At 37.8% G+C, this 19,625-nt stretch overlaps 1 protein-coding gene across 3 annotated transcripts in view; it reads left to right on the plus strand.

Annotated features, from left to right (window-relative positions):
- The window catches only part of LOC124404944 (serine/threonine-protein kinase 25), a 44,620-nt gene that overhangs the window by 22,145 nt on the left and 2,850 nt on the right, over nucleotides 1-19,625 (plus strand). For 2 of the 3 annotated variants that reach the window (XM_046879487.1, XM_046879486.1), the window contains exons 2-9: nucleotides 8,876-9,100; nucleotides 15,261-15,426; nucleotides 15,825-15,982; nucleotides 16,742-16,927; nucleotides 17,673-17,818; nucleotides 17,918-18,200; nucleotides 18,428-18,781; nucleotides 19,358-19,587. In XM_046879487.1, coding sequence (XP_046735443.1) covers nucleotides 8,876-9,100; nucleotides 15,261-15,426; nucleotides 15,825-15,982; nucleotides 16,742-16,927; nucleotides 17,673-17,818; nucleotides 17,918-18,200; nucleotides 18,428-18,781; nucleotides 19,358-19,587 — 1,748 coding nt within the window. Of the gene's footprint in view, nucleotides 1-1,893; nucleotides 2,349-8,875; nucleotides 9,101-15,260; nucleotides 15,427-15,824; nucleotides 15,983-16,741; nucleotides 16,928-17,672; nucleotides 17,819-17,917; nucleotides 18,201-18,427; nucleotides 18,782-19,357; nucleotides 19,588-19,625 lie in introns of those variants that run through there. The other variant, XM_046879485.1, reaches the window with a different exon arrangement.

The following is a 19,625-nucleotide window of genomic DNA, read 5'->3' on the forward strand; positions in this document are numbered from 1 at the left end:
ACTTTTCAAAATTCAAATTTTGAACTGAAACTTTCGGAGACTTATTTTTTTTTTTTTTGTCTATAAAATTATACCGTAACGATAAAAAAAAATAAAATAAAAAATCGATTTTTGACGATTTCTGACGGTTTAAAAAATGTGGAGCGACCTCTTAAAAATTTTTCTCTAAACTGTCCTTTGGAGTGGGCTCTTAAAACATCAAAAACTAACATTTTGTCACTCGAGGCTCAAAAAAAAAAAAAAATAGTCGGTTTTTTGCGCCACCCTAATATATATATATATATAAACTACATCTTCAAACAAACAATACTTATATTACACCGTAAAAATACTTTAGTATAACTATAATTTAACAAGGAAAAATAAGTTTCGGCCATTTGCATATAACCGTAATGCATATTGATATCCGGTTCTGTACTATACGCGTCACAATTACTAATTAAGTGGACTGTTAACTACCGTCCTGCCTAGATTTGGCTCTCATGATCCCTGCATGCCTGACTGTCGACGTGTTGTGCGTTTTACGTGACTCGAATTGACCGCATCCAGAAACCTTTGACGAATTTATAATGACAGAAAGAGCGGTTTCAACGCCGTCTTGCCTTTATAAAGTTCGATAAGCTCGCAATAAAAAATATCTCACCTTAAAATTCATTGTCTGTTTGTGCGTTATCGCTGTTGTTAATTTTTATTTTTATTTCCTTCTTATTGTAGCTAATTCTTTCTTATTTCTAGCATTCGATATTTGAATCTTTTTTTTTTCAAAACAGTTTAATTTTTCGCAACTTTTAGTCAAGTATTAAATATTTTTTTTTCGTCATATTAATTGCAAGTGATTTTTAGTCGGTATTTCCAAACTTACGAACGACGACGATGATAATCTTTATTATGGATATCATACTCGTGATATTTGTGACGATGATTTATTGTTTTATACGTCTTTAGATTCTCGAACCTTGTAGTCTTTTATTTTTACTTCCAACTTCTTGATTAATCGCAAAATCAATCAAACATGTGTCACCCTTAATAACAAACGCATCGCAGTCCTGTTGACTGACAACTTCGTCATCTTGAGGGGAGCTTTTAGTCTCTGCAGTTGTTAACACGATAAAAGAAAAAGTTGTTAAGTAATCTATCGCGCTTATCGACAATTTATTATTATTATACTTCTGTTTTATTTTTATTTCTATTTAGTTATACCGCACGATTATTGAAGCGTTTTTTTTTTTTTTTTTTTTTTTTTTTTTATTCCGTGAACCGATTTTTCATTCCGGAAAAAAACATTAGGCGAGACTAATCGCTTCTGTCGGGTAAAAAACGATCCGTTATCGAACAGCATAGAACGGTCAACGGAGTCTAAACTGTTATGGCAAACAAGTTTGTCGAAAATTGTTTTATAGTGAAATTATTTCTGCAGCTTGATTTGTTGCTATTTTTCACGCACTATAATCGATCGATCGATCGATATGTAACTTGTGGGGATAAATTAATCGCGAATATAAATTATACAGGCTACGATATATACGACTTGAATTACATTATATCTGACTTAGCCTAATTATCGGTTTAATCGCTGGTTAAACAATCTCATCGTAGTACAAACAACCTCTATACTAAATTATCAGGTCTCGAATCAGTAATTGCAATAATTGGAGAAGATAAGCGTGTAACAAGAAACTCGATTACAAAGCATTTCAAAGCACATATCTATAATTCGTGGAAAATTTTATCACAAAAATATTCAAAATTATATCTATACCTACATCACATATGGTTTACGAAAAAATAATAACGGAAAAATTCTGATGTCATTACCTATACAGAAATATGTTTACAAAGTGTGGCGTGCTACAGAGTGATCAAATATAATCAAAATGGCGATGGAACTCATCGGTCAAACCTTTTCTCCGCTGTTGGAATGAAGAACATTGGATTACTGAATATCGATAATCGAGTGAAAAGCGATGCAACGATCACCGTGGTTTTAAACATTTGTGAAAACTCAACACCAGGTTAAAATCAAAGTTGAAATAGAAAGGAGAAGAAATATGCGGAACGGTACGCAGCCTCAGCAAACGGCCGTAATGGCACCGCCACATCTCAATGGATCTGCACAGTTCATAACCGGAGGATACGTCGGTTACCATCCGAGGCAGGCCTGGGGTGGACAGTATCACCCAGCGCCGAATAGAAACGGAGTGAGACCCGTTTCTCATCCCCCGCCACCACCCGCCAGAAGGGAAAACACTCTGGGGATTTCCCATGCAGGAAATCAGAAGAATCTGAACGGCCGATCCTCGGCAGCAACGAACTCGAGAAATCGCGTTAACAGGAATAGCGGCCCCTCGGTGAGTCTCTTCTTCGTGTTGTAAGCAGCTTCCGTTTTAAGGTGCTTATAAAGACACGTTGTACACCTCGAAAACGCGGGGATGCAAAACTCCTATACCGCTCAAGCGATCAGAGTGAAACTTGGGCAGTTAACGCCTTATTTTGGCAAAAAGTGGAGCGACTTTTTACTTTTTAAAAATTTGGAAAAAAATTTTACAGATTGGTTACCACCCACAGAAATTGGCAAAATTTTCACAGTTGCACGGAATGGATCGAACTATTCGGTATGATGCCACTCGGCGGTGATGAAACACACATTTTGAGCCCAGTCCCATGAGATTTGATGGTGAAATGACGAAATGGCAGATGATCTGATTTTCGATTACGAAGTACACCGAAATCTTATTTTGACGACATTTGTTACCGACATTACGCGTATGCCGATAATGTATGCGTGTAGTGTCGGTAAAAAATTACCGACAAATGTCACCAAAATGAGATTTCGGTGTTCTTCGTAATCGAAAACCAGATCAACTGCCATTTCGTCACTTCAGTATCAAATCTCATGGGACTGGGCTCAAAATGTGTGTTTTATCACCGCCGAGTGGCATCATACCGAATAGTTCGATCCATTCAGTGCAACTGTGAAAATTTGGCCAATTTCTGTGGGTGGTAACCAATCTGTAAAATTTTTTTCCAAATTTTAAAAAAGTAAAAAGTCGCTCTACTTTTTGCCAAAATAAGGCATTAATTGCCCAAGTTTCACTCTGATCGCTTGAGCGGTATAGGAGTTTTGCATCCCCGCGTTTTCGAGGTGTACAACGGTTCTTTATAAGCACCTTAAGGCCTTAGACCACTTTAGAGGCCGAAAAACATAGGCCTTTTAGGGATTTTTTTTCAGAAATACTATAAAATAAATCGAGATAACAGAAACGTGATTTTATTATTCATATCAGTGACTGCTTACAATAATTTTTTTGAAGCGATTTATTTCAAAATGGCGGCAGTGCAGCGTTTTTGCGACGACGTCTCCTTTTTTTCGGGGTCCACGGCCGGACTAACAGCTCCTGTAATTTTGTTAATGATAATGAGCCAATGAATTTTTTTGATTATATATAATAACTGCTATAGAAGTACGCAGGATATTTGCGATATATTGATTTTTGGCCAAATGGCGCACTTCTAAAGTGGAAAGTGAAGAACTTGCCTAAAAAATTGTCAGATAATTGCTAATAACAAATGAACTACGCAATACAAAAAAAAATCCTACGTACTTCTATAGCAGTTATTATATATAATAAAAAAAAATTAATTTGCTCATTACGATTAAAAAAATTACAGGAGCTGTTAGTCCGGCCGAGGACCCCGAAAAAAAGGAGACGTCGTCGCAAAAATGCTGCACAGTCGCCATTTTGAAATAAATCGCTTCAAAAAAATTATTGTAAGCAGTCACTGATATGAATAATAAAATCACGTTTCTGTTATCTCGATTTATTTTGTAGTATTTCTGAAAAAAAATCCCCAAAAAGCCTATTTTTTTCGGCCTCTTGAGTGGCCTAAGGCCTTAAAGATCTTCATCAACGTCGTTGTATATTTGCGGCGAGGAGTGGTCTTTGGGCTTTTTTTTTAACGGACCTGTTGTTCCCGCGTTTCTTTCACGCGAAGAAATAGACCATGACGTTATGGAGAGTGGTTACTGGGGGTCATTAAAGTCGAACAACTAACGAGGAAGATCGGTTTGGTATCAATCTTCGATTTCGTTTCAACTCATGTATGTTGCAGTACAATGAAAACTAAGAAACACGTGTTGCTTTGTTTTTATTCGCGGAAATACGGGTTACTGGAGTGCAAAACGACTTCTAAAGGTGGCAGCGCAATGGCGTGATTTCAAAGTTTCGGATAGCAAAGCTTGATGTGTTGAATTAACCAACGATCACATTTTTCATTCGTTAATGGAAGTACTTAAGGGTTGCTTTCATTCAAATACGTTAAGCGCATCAAAAAATCATCCCGTTTGGTGCCCATCTTTTGGGGGGGGGGGGGGGGTCGTCGTTATCAACCCTTTGAACCGTTTTTTCACCGATTAGAAAAAACGCGTCTTTTAGTTTTTAATGTTCTGTAACATAAATGAGTTGCAACGAATTCAAAGAAAGAAACGAAACTGGTCTTCTTTGTAAGTTCAAGACTTCATGAAGTCTAAACATTGTAATTGTATTCAAATTACTTGGCATGACTTTAACCGAAGTCAAATGTCTTCAACTGACTTCATAAAGTTGAAATTCAAGTGACTTCGTGTGAATTCATGTGACTTTAAGTAATTTCGTGAAAATGAAAATACTTCAATTTACTTCCAATATCCTTAAATTACTCAAAATGATTTCAAGTGACTTCAGATAAGTTCGCGTCATCCGAAGTCAATTGAAGTGGCGTTTTGTCTGAGTGTAAATTTAACTTCAAGTATAATAAAGCTTGGGTTCAATTGAAATGCAACAAATCTGCGATTACAGCCATTTCGTGATAATTAACTTATTTCTGATTATATACGATTTTGTTCTCTTTATATTCACTCATTGTCATGCATAATTTGCACAAAGTTAAGGCTTCGTCACTTACTATACGTCATAAATGACACTCTTGCAGCGGAACGTTGTGTGCTGTCATAGAAAGCACTGTGAGTAAATTAAAAGTTTTAATTGATATCACGTTAGCAACTATGTTCGATGCTAGTTACCTTTGTACACAATGTTACTCTCGTCGCAGCCATGATCCCACCGTGTCTCGTACACTTAATCAGATTGTCTCGCACGCGTCATATTAGATTACCACCGCTCGATGTTATGTGCCCCCTAACAAATAATCGTTAACGTGACTTCTTCCTTCCTTCCTTCCTTTCTCCTTTCCTTCTCCTCTCAACCTTGTTTACAAAACTGGCAGTACAGCCATCCTGATTATGTCTGTCAAGTGTTTGACATCGTGTTTGGTAGGACTTTGCATGCCTGGCAACTGGAACGCCTGAGGCGATAACCGCTTGCGATATGAAAGTGAACAGATACAAGGTGACTGACGAATGACCTGCTGGCTGCTCTACAGGCTATCGAATGTCAATCTAGAGATGCAAAAACTTGTCTTCTCTTACTGAAGGTTGAAAGTACTGAAAGCCTGCTATATACGCCTCCTCTACAGCTCAGTGCCGCGTTCACACAAAGGCCAGATGCTCTGAAACTGGACACCTTTTGATGCTTGGAAAAAGAAGATTCCCAACCGCATTCGCGTTCACGCGGTTTATGTTCCATCAGACGTGACCAATGAAACCTCGCCACGAGTCTATTCTAGTAATATTTTTCATTGTAAGCCAGTGACATCTAAGAACCAATTCGTTATAATGCACTGAACCAAAGAAAGAAACTTCTTATTGACCTTTTGGCGATTAGAATTATGGTTGAACTCCAAGGAAATGTGTTTGATTACAAACTTTATACTGCTGTTGTTGTATAAACTTTAGTGTGTTGTAACCACGATTGTCTACATAGCTATCATCAAGATCATCATCAGTACAGTCAGCATTAACCAGAATTTCCCTACTGATCTTATCGTGAATGTGCAGTAGGTGTTAACCTGTGTTCACGCGTCACGGAAACGCTCAGTGCTGCACGCACTTGGTAACGCACAAATCTCTAGAGAGATTGAACTGAAATGCCAGTTTGCTGTTTTCGACGTTACTAACTGCATGCATAGACAGATATCAGAATCAGTTTTATCTTCACTCTTTGCGGTGCGTGGGGGAGATCCGGATTCCGTGTAACAGGAGGTTGTGGCAGAGCGGATTGCTTCAGGTATACGTTGTCCAATGACTCACGAATTCTTCCTGAGACTTTTATTCTTTTATCTTACTCTTACAGCGTGCGTCATGACTTGTGGTTGTGAAGAGATGAGGTAGAGTGGATATCACGTGAGGTCACAACGGCGAATTTTCTGCGAGGTCGTCGCTCGTATCTTCCATTACATTACAACTCTATAGAGGAGTTAACGACTTGTGTGGGTTGTGACTATCGATCGAAGAACCGGCTCACTATTACCTACTTATCCACCTATATCTTGGCACAATTTTTATTTACTTATAATTTCATTGTACACGCACGTGAAGTATGGCCAATTTTATTGACCATCCTGGTTAAACCAAGAATTGTATTATACCTGACATTTGTATGTATATAAAACTGTTGATAAGGAAGTTATGCATCATGGTTACTCAAACTCGGTAACTTCAAGTTGTAGTTGCAGGGACGATGCAAGAATCCTTGAAGGCTCCATATTTCTATCGCTACTTTTTACACCTCTGCCGTAATGGAATTAATACTTCAACGCTTCCTTCCTGCTGTTAAAACTTTCTCCGAATAAATTAGAGAGATGATGATGTCTTCCTTCTTTTTATTCATCGTCACTTTTTGTGATTTTACTTGGTTACGACTTCTCGATGGAATTACAACGGCTGTTGTTACATAATCTGAATCACGATGATCATGATGATGATCTATAACTTAACGAGTTTCCGCTCGATTTCTTAACCGATTTTACATCTTACCGTTGTATTCTATTCGCAGTGAGACGCTACACTTTTCTATTTTCAGGTTATATTAGGAGTCGACGTTTTCTCTATATTTTTCTTACACTACGGTAAAAAAGTGTAACCGCGTTGATGTGGAAACCTGATTTCCACCCATATTAAGCATCGATGGAAAGTATGATACTTTTGTCGGAGAATTAAGCATATAAGAATCAATCTTACACTTGATTTTATGACTTGGTGAATACTTCGTGAAGTCGGAAGACTTCGACTGAGATTAAAATACTTCAAATTAATGTTTAAAAAAAAAATGATCACTTAACAACGGCATATTTCTGGAAAGGTTTCTGGAAAAATCATATCTTCAGACTGAAATACCCGGAAAATTCGGGGAATTTCAGATTCCAAAAAGCTTACGAACCCTGATACACCACAGCGTACAATTTTATATGTTTAAAAAATGTTGGCAATGTATTGAGAGTACATTAACCCTTTGAGGGGCACATTTTTCTATGCAACAAATTTTCAAAATCATAGGTGGTCTAAGGGTTTTTGGGGTCGCTTATTACGATTCTGACGTCAGAATTAGAAAATTCAAGATGGCGGACCCAAAATGTCGACTATTTTAGGTTAGGTTCAAGGTTTTTCGTTCAATCGGCACAAAATTTGGTATAGAGGGTTTTTTGTGGTCGCTGATTACGATTCTGATGTCTGATGTATAACATAAACTTTTTTCTTCGAAATCAGATTTTCAGAAAATTCAATAATTTTTTTTTGAAAATTTGAGCCTGGCGAAAAATTTGAAAATTTTTTATAAGTTAGTAATGGACCTGAAGAATATATGAAAAAAAATTTCAAAACGTTTCGACACTTCGTTTGAGAACAGCTGAATTTATTCTGAAAAAAAAACAACGAGTTTTTTGCGTTTGAATTATGTATAATTAATTATAAATAAAGAAATATCTACTTTTTTTTCTTAAGTATCTTTTAGCTTGAACCTTCAAGGTACTAAAAACGACTTAGAAGTATAAAGGTATTGAAAAATACCTAAAAAATGTAGGAAAAAAGGTGGTACAAATGTGTACCGCTGCCCCTCAAAGGGTTAAACGCATGGTGGATAATATTTTAGGAACCCTCATTGGCTGTTCTTCATTCTCCTTCTATCTTCTCTTTGAAATTGCGCGACCCCCGGAAGACTCGGCACACATTATAATTAGCCTGGTGTCAACGTCAGACGCTCTTGGGAGAAACCTTGAGAGCTTTAGAGACACTTTGCCAAAAGATAATTCTTGTCCTACTGACAATGAAAGGGAGGGGCAACGCGAAACTATACTAATAATGCCGCAATATCACGTACTTCTCATCAACGTTGACTCTGTGTCCTGTCCTCAAGCTGCTCCTTCTTCGTCATAAAGCTACGAGAACACTCTTCACTTCAACCATTGAAAACTTTGCCATGGAGCTTGTACTGCGGAAATGAAACAGAAATTGGAAGGAATTTTTACGAGTAATTCCTTCAATGCGGTTCAAATAAGAAAGCTATTTATCATCAGACTTGAAGTTCGGATAAGTTGAATTTGTTAATTGAGCGAGGAAACCGATATTAAGGGTGTAAAGTTACTCTGACTTTACAACTTTTCAAAACTTTCTGTCATCTTGGCTTGAATTCTTAAATTAAGAGTGTCGAATTATAGCCATATTGGAGATGAAAAAGTTTTCTCTTTTGAATAAACACGCCTTCTGAAGTTCATGGCTCGATAATGAAGTATACTCGTATACTTCATTAGTACCAGTGTAAAGTCTAGCTGGGTTCTTCCATATTTACAAATCGTGTAAACTTTGGAAGGATCCTTTAGTACGATTAGTGCGTGTAACCTTTTATCCTGGAAGAAATTCACAAGAAATGATATATGACGAAATTTTAGCTTTGTCTTTCCTTCATTTTTCACGTCATCTAAACCAGGGATATTCCATATGTTACAGAAGGTGGATCCGGAGCTGATATTCACGAAACAAGAACGAATCGGCAAAGGAAGTTTCGGCGAGGTGTTCAAAGGCATCGATAATAGAACACAGCAAGTGGTAGCGATCAAGATAATTGATCTCGAGGAAGCGGAAGATGAAATCGAGGATATACAACAGGAGATCATGGTACTGTCGCAGTGCGACAGTCCATTCGTCACGAAATACTTCGGTTCATACCTCAAGGTAAGTTTAAACAAACGCCGCATATTCTAACTTCAGAGAAAACTTCTTGGTCATACGTTTCCCGGCTTACCCTCGCTGGTATTAGACCAATTTTCATCGTCCATCGTATACCATGACCTTCCATTCAACGCAATCCACAATGGGCCAAATTACCCAAAAAACTTGGCCCAAAAATCCAATAATCAAAAACGTGGTACAAAAATTGTGATATCCATGTTTTTTAATGCGCTGAATACGAAATTTTTGTGTCAAGTCTCGGATGTATCTTCTTAAAGGTCATTCCAAGGTTAAACCTTCAAAAATCTTGACTTTCGATTCGAAAATTCGTATTATTATCATTTTTTATACTTTGATTTTCCCACACTCGGTTAGTTTCGATTAAAAAAAAAAAATCTACTCACGCGTTTCACCAACGAGAACGTTTGGTGGGGGAACTTTGAAAAGCATTTTTTTCCCTCTTCACTTCCCTTTTTTGTTTTTTGTTTCTGCTTTTTACTTAATTTATTAACATGCAAAATCTAAACCGAATTAGAAAAATTTACTCAAGATTCAAAGTGATTTGCTTGAGTTTGGAGTAAATGATTTATTCACGTTTTATACTTGAAAAGCAAATAATAATTTTCATCTTTCGACCTTGAAGGTTTAATGTACGACACTTGAATCTTCTATACTTTATTTTACTTAACGGATCGAACAAAAGTAACCACAAATTTTGCAGCGAGTTTCGATACGAGAATTTCAGACATTTAGTTGAATAAAATGAAAAAATCCCAAAAATCACAATTTTTTTTCACGTAACACTTCGTAAAAAATTAATCAACCATCCGCAAGGTTTTCCAGCGTTAATTCAATGTTCAGGTCGTAAAGAGAACGTTCAGATTTACAGCAGAATTGAAAACAAGATAAAAAAAAAAGTACAATTTTGGCAATAATTTAATACTATAATCGACTGTGTCTTTTTTTTTTTTTTTTTTTTTTTTGAATTTACTTATTTTTTTCCCACTTATTTGCTTTCACTAAAAAAGATGATTGGAGTTAACAAATAGTAATATACATAAACATTAAGCAATTTCATAACGAAATCAATGTGCCGTTGAATAAATAAATAAAAGATATAAAAAAAAAAACTGGCCATAAAAAATCTCTCAGGCGCTCAAAGTGGAGATAAATATCAGTCGAAAAATCCTAGTTTGCCGTATTCGTATGACATTATGCAATCTAGATTTTTGGCCAAGTTTTTTAGACATTTAATCTTCTGTGAAATCGAGACTAATTTCGCAGGTAAGCCAACCGCATCGTGTCCTACCTTTTTGGTTATGAACAGGATTTCTAGAATTTTAGACTTCCTCGTGTATCTAAGGGAAAAAAAAACGATCGTGATATTCTAATTGAAAGTTTTGCTCCGATTAAACTCGATGTAGATGCCTCGACCGAATACCCTACAAATGTTAATCCTGCAGGATCGTTTCGCTGGTTTTTGAAATCTCCCGTTTGGGAACACCCTTTGAAATGTGTATAACTGATCCTGACAAGTGTCACGACGCCCAGACGGTTACGCAAGATTTCCGCCTCGCCCTTCCTGTCTATACCAACGTCACTTCCGTATCCGGTTGTTAGGTGGGTACTCGACTATTATATTCTATGCATCATACATTGAAAAGATAGCGAAACGAGATACCAACAACTTTTGCTTTTGTCGCCGGGTTTCAGACACAAAATACAATCAGCCGACCCGCACAGGAAATTAAACTTGATAAACTTATCTTGTGGTAGCAAAAACTATCGCCATATATCTACATCGTGTAAGAGATTTGCGTCTTTAGTCCTCGCGCATAATAATCGACCACCAGGAAGTAAGAGGTATATACTTTAATTGATAAACAAACTTTTGCGGGAAAGAGAATAAAACAAAAAGACAACAGTCCGGTCGGTAAAAAAGATCGATAGCATTTGTAACGGACTATTTCACTAAATAATATAGAATAAAATAAGGCATGAACTAAAACGAAAGGTAGAGTTTAAAATATAATCACTTTTTTAGTTTATATATATATATTTTTTTTTTTTTCGCACCGAATATTCTAATTATTATTAATCTGATAAATCGAACAAAGCTCTGTGACTATCACTGAATTGGTTTGTAAGAAAGATAATGAACGAGTGAGTTTGCGAAGAAAAGGGAAGTCCTTCTCCGTGTTTTGTTTTGATTTTGTCCGTTCAGACAGACGACGTTGTTCAATTTATTATTGATTTCAAATATATGCGCTATTGTACATACATACGAATGTCATGCATTATCACCTTAAGTGGGAGGTTATTGATCCTCAATTCTGAATCACAGAAAGATTATCGGCGAACGAATTGAGGATTATTTCAGCTTATCGAATTGAACGATTTTTAAGATTATATTTCTTAGAATAAAATTCGTGACGAGTAATTAACATCATTGACTATTTTTATTGAAGATGAAGAACCTGTGGATAAAAATAGTGATGCTGCATGCTAAAAACTATTCAAGATAACGGAAAACGCGGTGCAGGTAACCGAATACGTTGTTGAAATAAACTTGCGGTTGCGCAACGAGTAAGACTAGACGTTGGAAAGCCTTGGGAACGACACTTTCGCCCCTCCATGAAGTCAGCATTGCATACTAGCAGCGCACAACGCCTCGGTATAACAGTTCAAACTGTACTTTTAAACAATGCCATGATTTACTTGATTTACTCAACCGTGCAGGAAGTAAGAACTTGTTCAACCTCCGGGAAAATTATTGTTACTTTTCGAACACCTATAGACGAGTGTCGCTCGCTGTCAGTCTTTGAAATAACTCTGTAAAGTTGATTTTTTTCTTCTTATAGTCAGCATTTCACAAAGCATACTTATTTGCTTTTCAAATTCATTCAATTCTCGATGAAACGTGCTTTCGGATAATGAAGATCTCTGTAATTTCGTTGTTTCATCGCCTGGCGCCATCTGTACGAGCAAAGGCAAAGTACCAGCAGAGAAACGATAACACGAATTACTGCGATCACGTTGCTTGCTTGATTCAGTTTCTTGATCCAACGAAAATATATTATATTAGATGAATAATTCGATGAAATTTTGAAAAACGCTTTGCCTGTATAAGTCGACTTCGAACAAAGGAGAAACTTGAGACATTCACTGGGAACAGTGAACACAAATCACTGCAACAACGTAGTTGACCTATAATAAATTTCGATAACCACTGACGCAAGTAATCACTCGATAAGCATCGTAACAAATGGTACAGTCTTCTTATCGACGAAGTGAGAAAACCGGTTCTCGACAATTGAGTGGAATTGACATGAGACAAAGAAACGACAACTTACGATATTACGAAACAATTTTCAAGTGTTGTATGTTTCTTTCTTAAACACAGATATTGCAAGAGCGTAGAATCAATATATGACGGAATGCAATGGTGCCTATTACGATAGGGAGTCAAAGTCAAATCTTTTTATGAATATAAAACCAGAATCTACTGACAATATGAGTTCCATGACGATCATTTTTTCTGGCTTTAAACAGACGGAGAACCGCATGACTTCGTTGATGATAATGGATCGAAATCTAACCTTGTTACAAAGATCCATCTGGTAGATTACGGTTATTCTAGGTCATTGTGTGGCCTTCGCGGCAAGATTCATAACACAACGATTCTTCATCACGATCTTTACACACCACACATCATCCGTGTGATCAGTTGTCGTGGTTTCCCTCAGTGTCTCGTGTCAACGCACTTCCATGTCCCTGTATCAATGGTATCGTAAAAGGTTTTGGTTTATCCGTTTCCTTCGATAAAAATCTGTTCTCCCATTTATTTTCGATTTTTCACTCGTTTCACCCTGCACTGGGTGCAAAGAGGTATTGGCAAATCGTTTTTCGACAAATTCATACTCAGTTCTGCAATTACTGATGACGCATTTTCCAATTTCCAGTTTCTTTACTTGTTATGAATATTGAATAGAAGAATAAATTAAATACTCGAAAACTAAGAGATCTCATAAAGGTGAATGAACAACGTGCAAAATTCAATCTCTCCGCCTCTCCGCCGAATTTCCGTTTTCGTTCGTATGACTGGAGAGGAAGAATTTGCTCTGGCAGTTCCATTTTAAATTTGCATCAACAAGAAGCTCCCGCAATCTTCTCCTCCCTGACAATTTCCAATACTTCTACCATCACGCAGCCCTTTTCCCCATTCACCACGCTTGTATTTTCCACCTCATTTAATATCGTGCCTCGAGGCACCTTGATCGTGTTCAAGTTTAACATCCCCAACGCTCTTTTTTCTCACATACTTGCGATTTGATTCGACAATTTTTAGTTCTTTGGTTACTAATAATATTCATAACATTTCCACAACAAAGTAAAAATACAAAAATGTTCATAAATATATTTTTATTTTTGACTAAGGAGGTAGAGAAAAAATGACGTACGAAACTGGTGAAGTGAGTTTGTCGAGGTGAACAAACGAACTTTAGGGGTGAACTCAAATGTCACTACCAAGGACTAATCACGAATTCGTTTCGGGTCGTTCCCCGTGAACGGTATTCATTCTAGTTGACGGAAGGAAGGGTGCGGAAAAGTTTTCCCCAACTTCTCTCCCAAGTGACGGCGCAGTCACTTTTGCGAAGACAACCCTCGGCGATAATCAGTCGAGGCATCCAGCCCGCCCATCGCACTTTCCTAAAACGTTTACATTGCTGCCAGGATCACTAATGACCGTGAAACCTCTGTCAGATGAGAAATTAGGCCGCCATTGATTTTGACGCAGGAATACATACTAACTTTACTTTTAAAAAGTATTATAATCTGAAGTAGGAGAGAGACGGGCTCTAGTTGTTAAAAATTTGTTTTTCAATAAAATTTCATTTAATTCAGATATTCTACACTGTAGATCTACACTGTAGATGCATTCTTTTCCCACTTAGAGAAAATTCGTAACTGTTTCAAAGCAAGTCTGATTAGGGTCTTTTGAATTTTGAAAAAAAAAAAAATTGCGGGGTAAGTTGTCCCAAGTATTTTAAATGACGAAAACTGGTGAAAAATAATGAATAATGGTTTTTTTTCTTGTTTTTATTGCACGTTAGTTTTCTTGTATTTGTTTTGATGTAAGAAACTCGGGTTTTCAATGTTTATTTCTAAGCAACAAATCTTTTCTTCATTACATTTTTTCCCTGCAAACTACGAAACAGTCGACTTAGAGTAATAAAACATCTAAAACTATGAAAAATTCGCCTCAGACTTCGAAAATCCTGAAAAACTTGACCCGCCGCGGACTCAGAGAATCACGGAAAGGACGAAATTGGGGCAAGTTGTCGTGAAATTATTGTCACGTGTGACAATTTGCCTCAACCCGTGAATTTGGTTAAAAATTTGCATACCTCGCGTAATTCAAATATCAAAAATATATACTGTATCAAACGAAAGTGACGTTTCATCCCAATGAAGCCAATAAAATGAGAAACATATATCTATAAGATGGAAAATAATTACTTATCAGGTCCAATTTCAGTTTTCCAATCACTACGAGGCCGTATATGATCCGATATTTTAGTTAACAACATGAATTTATTTCAAACATTGAACTACAATTTCAATCTATAGCATCGCTTGTTCACGTGTAATATTTTTAATGTCGAAATAAATTATTGAGAAGCTCAGAGGTGAACTAAAAAATTGTCCAATCTGTAAGGCAGGAATAATTCGTTACCAAATTGTCAAAATTATCTTCGAAGCAGGAAAATGGTGAATATATTTGTGGTGACCGCTGAACTGGCTATAGCTGAACGACCAGCTCGATTCTGTTGAAAATGTGTGGAGTGGCAAGGCAAATGACCAAGCCCTTTCCGAGATCCTGTAATAGCATTTGAACGACGGTCAGGAAGCGCACAAGTGTAACCATGACCCAATAAATGGTACGGCCTAAGTAATTGGCCCGACCATCTCGCGTTTCACTTGTCACCTGTTATGGGTTTTCGGCTGTTCACAAATCTACGTCTCGATTATACGAGTATAGGTCATCGGACGCACCCTTCGAGGCTGAAGAGGTGTCTTTATCGCATTTTGCTGCTTTTCTTTCACCCTCATTGATCCAACCATTGCGCTTATTTTTACTTAATCAATTTCCTTTTTCCAGGGCACGAAGCTATGGATCATCATGGAGTATCTGGGCGGGGGATCGGCCCTGGACTTGATGAAGGCGGGCAGCTTCGAGGAAATGCACATCGCTGTTATACTCCGCGAAGTCCTCAGAGGTCTCGACTACCTTCACAGCGAACGAAAGCTTCATCGCGATATCAAAGGTCTGCTATAGACAAACATCTTTCAACAATTCTTTTTTACTCTTAAGGTAAATTCTAAAGCATCGGTACGAAGAAAATTCATATAGAAGACAACGTATTTCACCAAGAATATCACGTTTCACACATATTCATTGATTAAAACAGGACTCTTGATACTCTGGTACTAAAATAATTTACTGCCACTGGCGTTATCGGCATCAGTCTACACACGAAACGAATCGTCTCATGGATTATTGGAATTTAGGTGTCCCTTGGCCAGCCTTTCTTCTCGTTCATGTGTGAATGATCTTTTGACAGTATAAAAATAAAGAGAAACTTGACTCGCGTGCAAGGGCGCGTAACCGTGTAAAACATTGGGGGACACTTCCCTCTTGAAATACATAGCCGATTATTTCCAGCCGCCAACGTTCTGCTCAGCGAAATGGGAGACGTCAAATTGGCAGACTTTGGGGTAGCTGGACAACTCACTAACACTACCAGCAAGAGAAATACTTTCGTTGGTACGCCATTTTGGATGGCCCCCGAGGTCATCAAGCAATCCGCCTATGACTCCAAGGTAATCCATATTTCAACCCTTCACCGACTAGCCATTCAACCTGAAATATTTCGTCTCTGCATCGTGTAAAACATACCTAATCAATGTACATGAAACTTTCACCAATGCCTTCCTCACATTTTCACGATTAACATATGTCATATCAATTGTCCAAAAGTGATTCGATTAGATTGAAATAATAATAAAATCTGAATAAATAAATAGATTTTTGGTCGGAATTACTAGCCATGACAACTAGATGATGTTACTTCGCTTGTGAAATCGACTTACAACATATTGGCCAAAAAATTTGCAATCATTGCAGACTCATAGTTTTCGTATAAAGTTTTAACTATGTTGGTATTTGATTAAAAGAAAGTGAAATTATCGGGAATGTATTTGATTTTGTAAATTCAAAATGAATAAACGGTTAGTCAAAAGCGACTGTGTCGATTGCATAGAGATTCGTAACGAGAATGCCTCTCGCTTTTGGAAGGTCGCCAGTTTTCTCTCGTTGGCGTTATCGTGCACGGGAATTCAAGGATCGGTCTTAAAGATCTGAGTAAAATCCGACGATCAAGTTATGCAATGACCAGAGGAAAAGCATTCGTTAGCAGTTTCTGCATGCGCAAATACACCAACTATCGAGTGCTTGGAAATGCCTCTACAGTTACACAACTAGTTATCACCCATTCAGCCGAACCAATCGTTGGGTTTGGCCCTGAAATTGGTCTGGGTAAATCGGCGAACGCCAAGAATACAACTTTCGGTCGTTTGCAGGCTGACATCTGGTCGCTGGGGATAACGGCCATAGAATTGGCCAAAGGTGAGCCGCCAAACAGCGAGCTGCACCCTATGAGGGTACTTTTCCTCATACCCAAGAACAACCCGCCGCAACTGACCGGAAATTACACGAAACAGTTCAAGGAATTCGTCGAGGCGTGCCTTAACAAGGATCCCGAAAATGTAAGTCGTCGTATCAATCTTCTGCCGTATATAAAACCGCTAATTCCAGCTTAGTCGAATCTCGAATTTCTCTTGATCCGATAATCGGAGAAGCCTCCGTTTCGCTGATGATAATATTTAAAAAAATATGAATAAAAAAAATAAAAACTTGACTTTCGCGATGGTTACAGTTAAAAACGATTTCTTTGCTTCTACGATTTTGACTTGTTTATATTTACGACACTCTTCGATTCAATCAAACGTGGCCACTGATGCATTTTTCGTGTTCTGTACTCAAATTAATCGCCGTTTTACGGTATCGTTACCGCTTTATGTGACGAAACTGATTATCATCTTATAGATAATATTTGATATCTATGAATTTAATATGATATTCAGAATATTTTTTTCTCTATCCACGCATTTATTAACTTTACTCCGATGCTTAAGAGAGACATTGTGCAGTAAATATTTTCTCCCGATCCATTTGCGTTTCTTTAGAATAACGTAACTTGGTTTGACTAAAAGTAAAAGCATAATAGTGATACATGATAATATTTTGCAATCACAATTTGCGGATTTATATACTTAACATTGGGTTGAAAGATTACTTATCTGTATCAATGCGCAGTGCTGTGATATATTTTTTTTTTACACGTAATATATCGTAATTGTTTGAAAGTGTTTTTTAATTTTCTCATTGTTGTTAGTAGTTGAGGTAAACTCGTTCACTATGAAACGTTCTATCATGTATTCCGTCAAACAGAGACCGACGGCAAAGGAGCTGCTCAAGTTTCAATTCATCAAAAAGGCGAAGAAGAACTCCTACTTGATCGACTTGATCGATAGGTATAAGAAGTGGAAGTCGCAACGGAGCGAAGAATCCGAGACCGAAAGCGAGAATTCTGATTCGTAAGTTTTCGTGCCTTATACGTTTCTTGCTTATCAAAATATCAACGGAACTTGAATAAAGGATAAAACGAAGGTGAACATGTTGGATTTTATATAAAGTGAGGAGTCGAAACAAGACAGCGACATGGATGAGCCTTGGATAATGACGGTGAAGGGGCCTCACGGCGTGAAGGGATCCGTCGTGCCCAAACTACCGCCAGACGATTCGCTGACTTCTTTGACGTTGACTCACACCTCTAATCACAGGTCGTCCAACCATAATCAATCGCCAAAACCTCATGCAAACGGCGCGTCCAGATCTCCGCCGAAGGATTCAAATTTGAATCACTACAAAAGCGACTCGAGGGATTCGTCCCGCGAATCACAGTCTAAACCCACTCTGGTAAGTCTCAAAGAATTTTTATATTGCAGAGACTTATTTGTTAACTTTGCAAGGTTCGAAATATTTTCTACACGTTGATCAATATTTTTAGTAATGTGGCTTTACAAATATTGCAAACAAATTTCGTAATACTCCTGCAACGTAGAAACATCCTAGCAATATTGCACGCTGTGTGGAAAATAATGTCATGCTGTTAATTGCTGATTAATTTTATATATATTTTGTAGTCCCGTCCACATGAAGCAGCGCCGCCACCTCCGGTGGATAACCGGAAAGATGCGAGTCGAGACTCGATAAAAGAAAGTCGAGAATCGAGGGAATCGAGCAGAGAATCAACTCTGAGGGATTCCAGGGATATTAGAGAGTCTCGTGATTCTAGAGAACGAGACAGAGAAAGCAGGGAAAGGGAACGAGACAGGGAAATTGCTCGTGATAAGAGAAGCAGTAAGCCAGAAGTTCCGATCGTATCATTAGTCGACCATAGAGGTGGGGATGAAAAACAAAGGCCGAAATCAACACAGGAACTAAAACACCCTCGAAGCGCTACTCTTTTTGGCGTTATATTGCCCCTTCTTTCTGAGGTAAATTGCTTGCCAAAAGTATGAAGGGTAGAGATAAGGAGGACGGACTCCCTGCTAAATACATGGGAACTGCTGCGACTGAAATTTCAACGCTCAGCTGTTGTGATTTCAGCTACTAGCAGTACTCATGCTGAAATTTCTAAAGTTTTTCGAGTTGGAGTGATGTACGGAGGCATTGCGATGGCTATGATGTATCGCGCTACCTATCGGAGTTCTAAGTACAAGTTGCTATATTTCAAGATCTTGGCAACTCGCTCGAAGTCCGAGTTCGTTCTCCTTCTCTCTACCCTATAAAGCTATGAGATATCCAACTTTCTGAAATCTACGAGACGTCAGATGGCAACAGAAAATACCAACGCTGCCTCACATAGCAGTTATATTTAATTTGAAAATCAATTCTGTATCACGTATTTTGCTCGAGGTCGAGTTAACGTCACAAAATCAAAATCAGACGGTTTTCATGGCGCTTTCTGCCCCCTGATATTTGTTGAATTTAACGAAAAGGATCAGCTGATCGTCCGCCTTTACGCCATTTTATTTTATTCACTAATTTATTATTCCGATTCGATCGTACAGCTGCAACGCAAACATCAATACATGTCTCGAGACAATAATAGTAGCAGCGGCGGCAGCAGTGGCGGGAGGAACGGAGGCGCTCTGGAAGAACTGAGAGGAGCTTTTGAATTAGCAGAACGAACATCGCCCGGGGTTAGCGAGGCTCTTGTTAGAGAGCTGCTCAAAGCTCTGTTACCCGCCAATTATACCGATGCCAGGCTTTCCATGCTCATGGAAAAAGTAACTCTAAGGTAAGATAAGTATCAATTCATGTTTTTATCGCTCAAGA

The sequence above is a fragment of the Diprion similis genome, chromosome 3 (genome assembly GCF_021155765.1).
Source record: "Diprion similis isolate iyDipSimi1 chromosome 3, iyDipSimi1.1, whole genome shotgun sequence".
Classification (NCBI taxonomy): domain Eukaryota; kingdom Metazoa; phylum Arthropoda; class Insecta; order Hymenoptera; family Diprionidae; genus Diprion; species Diprion similis.